General features: G+C 40.9%; 1 protein-coding gene across 1 annotated transcript; it reads left to right on the top strand.

The window, feature by feature from the left end:
- The first annotated feature begins 6,778 nt into the window (after nucleotides 1-6,778).
- Nucleotides 6,779-9,580, top strand: LOC138224512 (allatostatin-A receptor-like). Its single transcript, XM_069182329.1, has 2 exons — nucleotides 6,779-7,644; nucleotides 9,269-9,580. The coding sequence occupies exons 1-2, from the start codon at nucleotides 6,779-6,781 to the stop codon at nucleotides 9,336-9,338; spliced, it is 936 nt and encodes a 311-aa protein (XP_069038430.1). The 3' UTR covers nucleotides 9,339-9,580.
- Nucleotides 9,581-10,947: the final 1,367 nt, after the last annotated feature.

The raw sequence follows: 10,947 nt of genomic DNA, 5'->3' as shown, positions 1-10,947 counted from the left end.
AGTCACCGAGGAAGCTGCGGAATTTAATCGATGATGAATAAAGAGGTGAACTCTGTATATTCTGTTACAGACAGGTAACCACCTCTAATGAACATTTCAGTCATCGTTATCAGCGTCTGAGCCAAAATCCGTCTATCAAATCTTTCTGCCTGGAACCCTTATTTTTAAAACTGCATGTAGGGAAAATCTCTATTTTAGTTTATTTTGTTAATACTTCCCCTGCAATGATTATGTGAGGCCAACGAACGTACTGTACAGTAGAAAAAGGCTGACGTATTAACCCCAAGTCTGTTCAAACCGGTTGCTAGTAATCGTGCTTTTGGAAGGTCATGTTTCTGCGTATGAAACATGTTGCTGTGTTTAACCTAAAATATGCAAAGGATAACGTTTTTCCTTCCATTTCTTTTCATTAAAAGAAATATGGTTTAAAAAGAAAACAGGAGGAGTATTTTTGTCCTAATGAAGATGAACTTGAAAGACAAATTAAATATCCTGCCGCCCTTACGACTTTTGCTGATGAAACTAATGACGATTGTCTCTGATCAGATAGCAGCTCTAACGAAAACTTCCCACTCTGAAAAATTATTAGGATATTAAAAACGCAGGCTGCATGCTTCCGCCTGTATCACCTTAAAGTGAAAAGCTGATATGTTCGCTTGCCCTTCGGCGCCGTCGGAGTATCTTAATAAAGCGTTTTCCCTTTTCCTAAATCTGGGCAGATTTTCAAAAGACACAGACGGAATAATGTTTTTAGATCTTTCCTGTAAATAAATCATTCCGACTGGCAAACTGTTGCTCATTCTCACGACACAGATCTAATGATTAGGCTGTAAGATGAATGTTGAAGTGTTACACCAAAGATCCTAAAATCGATTTCTGTGTGTGTTTTCCAGGATAAGACCAGAGTCCAAAAGAAACAGGAAACATATCGAAGAAATGCTGTGTGTAACGAGGAGCAACTGAAAATATCGTCCGCCTCGCCCTTTAACACACTTGGTGACGGTGTTTTACTCTTTTTCACAAAAAGAAGCAGCGGGTCTGGGGTATCTCGAGTCAGAAACCGTCTCCACCCAGTTTTCTTTCGGGAGGGGGGAGACAGTGTGAGTATTTGAGATTGTTTTATTGAGACGACTGTTCACTTGGTATACTGATTATTATTAATAATAATTGCTTACGCTTTTTCGGACACTCCACTCAAAGCGCTTTACAGGTAATGGGGATCCCCTCCACCCCAGTGTGCAGCCCCACCTGGATGTCTGGTTTAATAGCATGCACCCGGATAAGTAAGTGTCTGGTGGTGTTTCAGTAGCAGTGCTCCAGACAGATCGACTCGTGTTCTGTAAACGCTCACACTCACAGAGTTTAAAAGGGAGATTATTTTCACCGCAGATCATAATGAGGGGATCGTTAGTTTAGCAAATTTAGCATATGTCTCGTGATTTGATATGTCACACCGGCACAAATGGACTCTCTTCACTGATTACAAGAGCAGCCAGTTCGTTCTACTGTACGTGCCATTTTACTTTTCCATATAGTAATATCATACATGTGAGCTCTATTCACGACATTCGCCCAGCTACAGTATTCACAACACTGCTGTTTAGCGTCACAATAAAATGGACATATCTCTAAGTACAGGAACGGCTGTTTTGCTGTTTGATTCATGGATCAGTACTCGCAATAAATTATATACGGTTTTTAATGTATTTTAAAAAAATCATGTTATTTTAATAAAGCTATTCTGATATTCACGTTCTGAAACAGAACGTTTTCAGAACAATAAAGTATTCATTCCGGCTGTTTAAGTGTTGAAATGCTCTTTCTCACGACTGACACCTCATAATTCGACTGAAATGTTTGAAGTGTTATAGAGGAGGAATATTTTTAGATCTGTGGTGTGTTTTCCAGGATCTGGCCAGACATAAAGAAACGGCAAATATTTCGAAGAAATCCCGAGTGGAACGAGAAGGAATTGAAAATAACATTTCAACAAAAGACACACCCGGTGAAGTTCAAATAGGCGTTTTCACAAAATCTATTAGACAATAAAACCCTTGTGTTCTATTTTTAAGAACGTTTGTTGTTAAATGCAGACTACTGAAACTTTCAGAAGTCATTAAATGTATTTTAGGAGAATTTTTTTTAATCTTATTCCCGTTCTTACACTATTTACTGAAAACCTAAATTACAAGGTAAAACATCCATCCAATTAACCAGCACTTAAAGTCATTTCAATAGTGACAGTAACTAAAACATTACATTTGTCTGTTCCAGAATTTCTTACTCCAACGCCCTATTCGCTGAAGGTCCTGTATGTAAATCCAGATTGAACAACGTCCAACAGGTACTGAATTCAGCTGCCTGAATCTTGACCAGGCTGTGTGCAAGTGATGGCATTACTCCTGTCCTGGAGTCCTTGCACTGGCTTCCTTTAACATTTCGAGTGAACTTCAATGTTCCTCAATGATCAGCTATAAGGCTCTACATGGCTGGGCACCTCAGTGCCTATCTGACTTATCTGTCTACTCCCCACCTCGCAGACTTCTTTCATCTGACTGGTCTTCTATATGTCCCCTGTGTACAATCTTGGGCCTTCTCTTACTGTGCGACAAACGTTTTTTACACCTACTGTCACGTTCTTGGACTTGCTACTTATAAACGCATAATATATTTTTATTTATTGTGAAATTTATTCCTTCATATTATGTTTTATACTGTACCCTTTCTGCCTTGTCTTTTCTCACTCCTAATGTATCTAAAAGTTCAGAGTCTCAAAGATTCTTCTGTTACCTCAAAGCACTTTATTGTCTTAATGTAGCAGAGTCCATTTCTGTCAGGGGTGGACAGTGTTAACAAGAAAACATAACCTTGTGAAATACTCAGAATATATGTTTACTGATATCCTTCTCTGTGCTAGAATTTAATACGCTCACAAAGGCACAAAATGTAGAACTGCATTTTCAATGTTTTGGGATAGGAAAAACTGTTATAAAGCTTATGAAAAACAACAATAATAATAAGGTAACTTACGGACTCTTTAATATGTGGTTCCACCTTCAGAAGACCAGACAAGAGATATGCACATGTTATTAATAAGATGAATGTACTTATTTACAGAGTCTAGATGTCATATCAGAAAGGTGTCATTTTTTTCTTGATTACACCATCTGTGGTTTTCGGCTTTATTTAGGGTTTCTGCCATCAACACATTAAAATGATTTATAATTCAGAATGAGACAAACAGATCTTAAATGAAAACAGGACCTTTCTAAGAAAGCATCACAAAGCAAATAATATTAACAGAATTTAAAATATTCATGAAACAACAAAATTACTTTTAAAGACCAAACAATGCATATAATGTGCCATACTGTACATCAAAGGACATAAAACATGATTTGAGTCAGATCTGATGAAATATGTGCTTAGCTGAGTTTTCAAAACTTGTGCTTAGACTAAAAAAAAAAAAAAACAAAATCAAGGAACCCCAGACTTAGAGGTGACATAGGGACTCTCCATCATCTGACTGACCGCATCGAGCTTTACTGATTCAAATGCAAGCCAAAATAATCCGTAGAAAAAAGGTGCAGGAGGGGTGATGAGAGATGTTCATCTCAATTTCATCTCAGCTGCTCTAACTTGTAATAATTTCTGATGTCATTCCCTACCTTAAAGAAAAGGTATAAAGACCATAAGTCTTTGCCCTTTGCAGTCACCTTCTGCAAACCTTCTCCACACAGTCTCCACCTGTGCAGCTGGCCCTTGGCTGTCCTCAGTCTGTAGGAGCACTGGGCCTGCTTGCTCCATTGCCAAGAGGCTCCACCTCAGCCCAGGGGTTGAGCCACAGCTGACTATGACTAGAAGCTCAAACACACTTCTGTACACTCACTGAATTCTTGGATGTTGTCATTTGTCCTCCAATTAATATATATTCATGATTTATATAACAGGATAAAAGTAGGTATAAAATGAGTGACTTCAACATGCGTTCATCACCCTTAAGGGCTGCATTAGTGCATCTGCAACATCTGTTAAAAATGATTTTTTTCCTTAAAGAATGAAGTTTTAATAATCAGCCTTGTACCAGTTGAGGCCTCTATTCTCCCCACAATTGCAGTTGCAAGAGTTTCTTGCACCGATAAGACTGTGAGGAGGGAGGTCACTAAAATACAAAGGTAGACAGGGTGCCAGTGGATCCTACAGGGGCTTGAAAGGGAGTGGGTGGGCCAGAATAAAATTCAATACAGTAGCATCCTGGTCTATGATGCTGAAGAAAGGCAAAATTGGGGACATATTACATATCAGCAGTGCTGACACAACCATCTCTGAGAAGCCACGGTACAGTCCTGGTAAGATGTTTGACAGCAGCCTTAGAGACAGAATATCAATCCAAGCTTTTTTCACAGAGCTGGAAAGCTGGCAGAGATCTGTGGACAGGTCTGGACTTCCAGGGACATATGAGACCTGGGAATAACAGCATGACATCTTGCCCAGGATCCTGTGGCCACTTCTCACTTGTGAAGTTCCCATCCAAATGACGGGAGCAGTGTCCCTGTCTATGGCCATGGCACAAAGATGATGTTGCTCAAGGTGACACAGGCCAGAGATGAATTTAGAGGTGATGCAGTTCAGATACTCGTGACCCGAAAGTATCCAAGGCCAGGGTAGGAGTCAGCACTGGAAGGAAGTGGAGAGCAGCAGAAGCTGTTCAACAAACAGAGGCTCACCTGCTCCACAACAGGCTGGCTGGGGCAGTGACTAGGAACGAGGGCTGGATTAGGAGGAGACAGCAGGGAGCCTGGACAAGATGGGACCAGGATCCAGAACAGTTCTTTCCGGGCCATATGCAGATGACACAATCCGGAATAGTGAGGAAACATTCTGGAAAAAGTCATGCAGGAGACAAGGGGCGTGTCCTTGGTGTGCAGGTGTCCAGGGGAAGTGAGTCCGGGGCGAACAATCCGAGAAGAAATCCAAACGGGGAATCCAAAACACAGGCATAAGTCCATGGCCAGGCGATCCATCCAGAAGATTAAAAACGGGAACCGGGTCGGGACCGGCGGAGGGAACAGGAACAGGAAGTTTAAAACATAACGGAGCCAGACGCAGCAGGACCCGGGCACACATGAAACAGGATTCAACGTAGAGCCCCGAATGAAGTCAATGTCTGGTTTATAAAAGGGGAACTGAAAGGGGGCGGGAACAGGAACAGGTGCAGGGAATGAGAATGAGAAAGGGCTGGAGCGCCCTTAAGAGGAGGAGTAGCGAACGTGACACCAGGCAATTGAAAGGCAGATCACCTGAGTTGTGAAAGGTGGAACCCCACCGGATCACGTTCCTGATCCAATTTATTCTATAAATTAGGTTAAAATATTCTTAGCCAAGTATTTCGATAAATAAGGTTTTTAAACTGAATTTGAAAACATCTACAAAATGTTTACACTATTCTTAAATTCATATTGTAACGCGACGGGGGTTAGGCGGGCGCCCTTGCCGCATTAGGTCGGCCCCCCACCGTCAGGGGCTCGAACCCGGGACTCCCGCGTCACTCAGCAGGGACCCAGCTCGGTGAGCCAAAAAATCTCTCTACAGCCCTGTAGCTGTAGTCCTGCTATAACAGGGAAGGGCGGTGGCGACACCTGCTCTGGTAAGCCGGTTCTTACAAAGTACCTGTCGGCCGTTAGCGTTACAACATTTTTCTGCCAGAGGTCACAACCGTGATATTTCTATATTATGCAAAAGACAACTTGGAAACTGACAAAGGTGCAAAAAGACAACCACACTGAGCGATATAAGGCCTCACAACTTCAGGAAATTCTTTACAAAGTTCACTAAAAAATTCTAAAGGTACAGACGCGACAATACTGTATAATTCACCTCATACATTCACCTTGTCCTGATAGTTACTGATTCAGAGGAAATGGTTCAGAACACACTGTCTTATGTTCCCATCTATTGTTCAGACATGGCAGTGGAGCTGGATCGACAGCTCGACTGGCTGTGTTATAGTTTTTTTTCCCATTTGAAACAAAATGAAGTAACATGCGCTGTATGAGAAACAATCCAAGAAGCCTCACACAAAAAATAGGATTTTATCAAGAACACGAATAAGGACTCCCGCTCTGCTGGTGAAATAATAACAGATTTTCCTCCGGGAGTAAACTAGAGTAACGTGTTACTAACTCGATTATCGTCAAAGGCACCACAGAGGTAATTTCCTTAGAACACAACTTCTCCTGTGTTCTCTGTTAAATTTAGAGTGGTCAATCAGGTTATTCAGCTTACGTAAAAGACCCAAAATGATCAGCCTCAAAATAACTGTAAGGATTTACTAGACGAGTAAAGCACGTCTGAGGTTAAGGTCTGAACTGATTCTAATCCACATTTACAGAACAGCACACAACCTGCATTTATTGACTTTGATTTAATACGTGTGCACACAACAACCTGTTCTTATCACGGTCAATGGGATGCCAATTGTACCTTAATAAAAAATACCTGATTTCAGCTCACGTGGGTCAGTAATCATCTGTTCGTTTATTAGTAATAATGTAAGAAATCCCTGGTAAAAATAGCGATTCTAGTGGGAATCCACCTCCTAGACTTCCGTGACAAATGCGAACTGCTTCATGATTTTACCATGTGAAGCTAATTATACTCGGGAGATCCTAAACCCCAGATGAGCTGTGAGTTTGTTAATGCGGATAATCTGCTGCTGAGACAGTTTCGCACATTAAAAGTCAAGCGCCGCAGGTCCAGACTCTCACTTTACTGCGCGATGATTGCGCTGAACCTGACTGTGCCGTTAGCGGTGGATTTCCTGGAAACTGCAGATTATTTCATTTTTATAACCAGCTTCCTGATCTCTACCAGCTCTGTTCTCGTGGCTGGCTCGGTTGTGTTGGGCATTCTTTGTAAAAAGTCACTTCGAGGTCAAAACAGGTTTATTTTCATGCTGAACACCAGTGTAAGTGACACATTATTTGGGATAGGCGGTTACTACATCGGACTGTTTGATGTGAAGGAGGGCTATCCGTCCAAAAATGGAACCTATTACATAGTGCCTTCGCTACTGGGTGTTAACCTATTAACGATCTTGTTTGCACAGTTGGACCGATTCCTTGCTGTAGTTTATCCTTATGCTTACAGTCGTTATGTAACCAGGACTGTAGTTATAGGAGTTTGCTTATTCTGTTGGTTTTACACTTATTTCACTTTGACAATACAACACGTAGTTACTATCGAGGTGGCTGCAAAACTAAACGCTTATGGTATTTTGACGATCCAGGCAATAATAATCGCGAAAGTGCTGATGAACGTGAAACTGTACCTCATCGCTAAATACCAGATTGCTCGCGAGCCGCCGGGTCCAGAGAGAGACAGCAAGAAAGAGTCCCTGAGACTCATCATCGTGGTGGTAGTCTGCTTCCTGGCGCTCTGGTGTCCTTACTTTTACTGTACTCTAGTGATTGAAATTACCAAAACCAGATACATGTTCAAGAATAACGCCTACAATCCTTTTAGTTTGATGATAAGGTTCACTTCAACTTGTACCCCCGGACTGTACATCTGGGGGAGCCCCGCTCTCAGGGAGGCTGTGCTGAAGACGGTGTGGGGGAGAGTCTGTCCTCCACTGAGAAAAAGGTACGAACTGTATGAAATCTAAAGGAATGAAGTATATTTGACAGCGCCAGTCGGTAGAATGAAATATCAGACTATGAGAAATGTCTTCTCCGTCGTGATCTCTTTCCTCTTATCTCTTAATTGGGTGGAACTTTCTCAGGAGGTGGTGTCGTTGTTCTTGCTCTTGTAAACGACAAAGCATGATCTGACATGACTAATTACTGCTGCTATCTGGCTCTTTTTGTTTCCGTGAAATGTAGCAATTTTATTAAAAAATAAACTTTTACACTGCAAGCAATTAATTTTATTTGTACATTAGGACATTTATGAATTGCAAGTTTGGAATGATCACGGTCACACTAGGAATTTCCTCTGTTTTAACCATTTGTCTTAGTTTCATGATTTCTTGGCTGTTGCGTTGTCGTAAGGCGGAGATACCGATAATTAGGTGAAGAAAATAAGTCCGAGTCACCGAGGAAGCTGCGGAATTTAATCGATGATGAATAAAGAGGTGAACTCTGTATAACCTGTAACAGACAGGTAACCACCTCTAATGAACATTTCAGTCATCGTTATCAGCGTCTGAGCCAAAATCCGTTTATCAAATCTTTCTGCCTGGAAACCTAATTTTTAAAACTGCATGTAGGGAAAATATCTATTTTAGTTTATTTTGTTAATATTTCCCCTGCAATGATTATGTGAGGCCAACGAACGTACAGTAGAAAAAGACTGACGCATTAACCCCAAGTCTGTTCAAACCGGTTGCTAGTAATCGTGCTTTTGGAAGGTCATGTTTTTGCGTATGAAACATGTTGCTGTGTTTAACCTAAAATATGCAACGGATAACGTTTTCCTTCCTTTTATTTCTTTTCATTAAAAGAAATATGGTTTCAAATGAAAAATGTTTGTCCTAATGAAGATGAACTTGAAAGACAAATTAAATATCCTGCCGTCCTTAGGACTTTTGCTGAAGAAACTAATAACAAAAGGTTGTCTCTGATCTGAGGCGGAGTGGTGGCTATATGGCTCAGGATCTTCGCCTGTGGCTGGAAGTTTGCCGGCTAAAATCCTGCCGCCGGCAGAGGAATCCTACTCTGTTGGGCCACTGAGCAAGGCCCTTAACCCCACCTGCTCCAGGGGCGCTGTGCAATGGCTGACCCTGCGCTCTGACCCCCAGCTTCTCTCCCTGTCTGTGCGTCTCATGGAGAGCAAGCTGGGGTATGCGTAAAGACGAATTCCTGATGCAAGAAATTGTACAGTATAGGGCTAATAAAGTGATGTTAGGTTATGTAAGATAGCAGATCTAACGAAAACTTCCTACTCTGAGAAATTATTAGCATATTAAATAATATCGCAAGCTGCAGGCTTTCATCTGTATCACATTAAAGTGAAAATCTGTTATGTTCGCTTGCCCTTCGAAGCCGTCGGAGTATCTTAATAAAGCATTCTCCCATTTCCTACGTCTGGGCAGATTTTCAAAAGACACAGACGGAATAATGTTTTTAGATCTTTCCTGTAAAGAAATCATTCCGACTGGCAAACTGTTGCTCATTCTCACGACACAGATCTAATGATTAGGCTGTAAGATGAATGTTGAAGTGTTACACCAAAGATCCTAAAATCGATTTCTGTGTGTGTTTTCCAGGATAAGACCAGAGTCCAAAAGAAACGGGAAACATATCGAAGAAATACTGTGTGTAACGAGGAGCAACTGAAAATATCGTCCGCCTCGCCCTTTAACACACTCGGTGACGGTGTTTTACTCTTTTTCACAAAAAGAAGCAGCGGGTCTGGGGTATCTCGAGTCAGAAACCGTCTCCACCCAGTTTTCTTTCGGGAGGGGGGAGACAGTGTGAGTATTTGAGATTGTTTTATTGAGACGACTGTTTTTATTAATGTGTCTATGTGAAAGGGGACTCTATGTTGTTTATGGTGAAAAATAAAAAAGTAAAACGTAGGATGTGACTAAAGATATACCAAAGTATAATAGAAAAAATAAGCCTATTTCAATATTTCACTTGGTATACTGATTATTATTAATAATAATTGCTTACGCTTTTTCGGACACTCCACTCAAAGCGCTTTACAGGTAATGGGGATCCCCTCCACCCCAGTGTGCAGCCCCACCTGGATGTCTGGTTTAATAGCATGCATCCGGATTAGTAAGTGTCTGGTGGTGTTTCAGTAGCAGTGCTCCAGCCAGATCGACTCGTGTTCTGTAAACGCTCACACTCACAGAGTTTAAAAGGGAGATTATTTTCACCGCAGATCATAATGAGGGGATCGTTAGCTTAGCAAATTTAGCATATGTCTCGTGGTTTTATATGTCACACCGGCACAAATGGACTCTCTTCACTGATTACAAGAGCAGCCAGTTCGTTCTACGTATCATTTTACTTTTCCATATAGAAATATCATACATGTGAGCTCTATTCACGACATTCGCCCAGCTACAGTATTCACAACACTGCTGTTTAGCGTCACAATAAAACGGACACATCTCTAAGTACAGGAACGGCTGTTTTGCTGTTTGATTCATGGATCAGTACTCGCAATAAATTATATACTGTTTTTAATGTATTAAAAAAATCCTATTATTTTACTAAAGCTATTCTGATATTCACGTTCTGAAACAGAACGTTTTCAGAACAATAAAGTATTCATTCCGGCTGTTTAAGTGTTGAAATGCTCTTTCTCACGACTGACACCTCATAATTCGACTGAAAGATAATGTTTGAAGTGTTACAGAGGAGGAATATTTTTAGATCTGTGGTGTGTTTTCCAGGATCTGGCCAGACAAAAAGAAACGGCAAATATTTCGAAGAAATCCCGAGCTGAACGAGAAGGAATTGAAAATATCATGCTAATCACGATGAAAAACATTTCAACAAAAGACACACCCGGTGAAGTTCAAATAGGCGTTTTCCCAAAATCTATTAGACAATAAAACCCTTGTGTTCTATTTTTAAGAACGTTTGTCGTTAAATGCAGACTACTGAAACTTTCAGAAGTCATAAAATGTATTTTAGGAGAATTTTTTTTATCTTATTCCCGTTCTTACACTATTTACTGAAAACCTAAATTACAAGGTAAAACATCCATCCAATTAACCAGCGCTTAAAGTCATTTCAATAGTGACAGTAACTAAAACATTACATTTGTCTGTCCTAGAATTTCTTACTCCAACGCCCTATTCGCTGAAGGTAGTGTATGTAAACCCAGATTAAACAAAGTCATACAGGTACTGAATTCAGCCGCCTGAATCTTGACCAGGCTGTGTGCAAGTGATGGCATCACTCCTGTCCTGGAGTCCTTGCACATTTC

Source organism: Lepisosteus oculatus, chromosome 22, assembly GCF_040954835.1.
Source record: "Lepisosteus oculatus isolate fLepOcu1 chromosome 22, fLepOcu1.hap2, whole genome shotgun sequence".
NCBI lineage: Eukaryota > Metazoa > Chordata > Actinopteri > Semionotiformes > Lepisosteidae > Lepisosteus > Lepisosteus oculatus.
Note: the sequence above shows the minus strand (reverse complement) of the source record. Positions and strands in the feature narration are given on the sequence as shown.

Coding starts and splice junctions, on each gene's coding strand:
- LOC138224512 (XM_069182329.1), top strand. CDS start 6,779: ATGATTGCGCTGAACCTGACTGTGCCGTTAGCGGTGGATTTCCTGGAA. Junction 7,645..9,268: donor TGTCCTCCACTGAGAAAAAG/GTACGAACTGTA, acceptor TGTGTTTTCCAG/GATAAGACCAGAGTCCAAAA.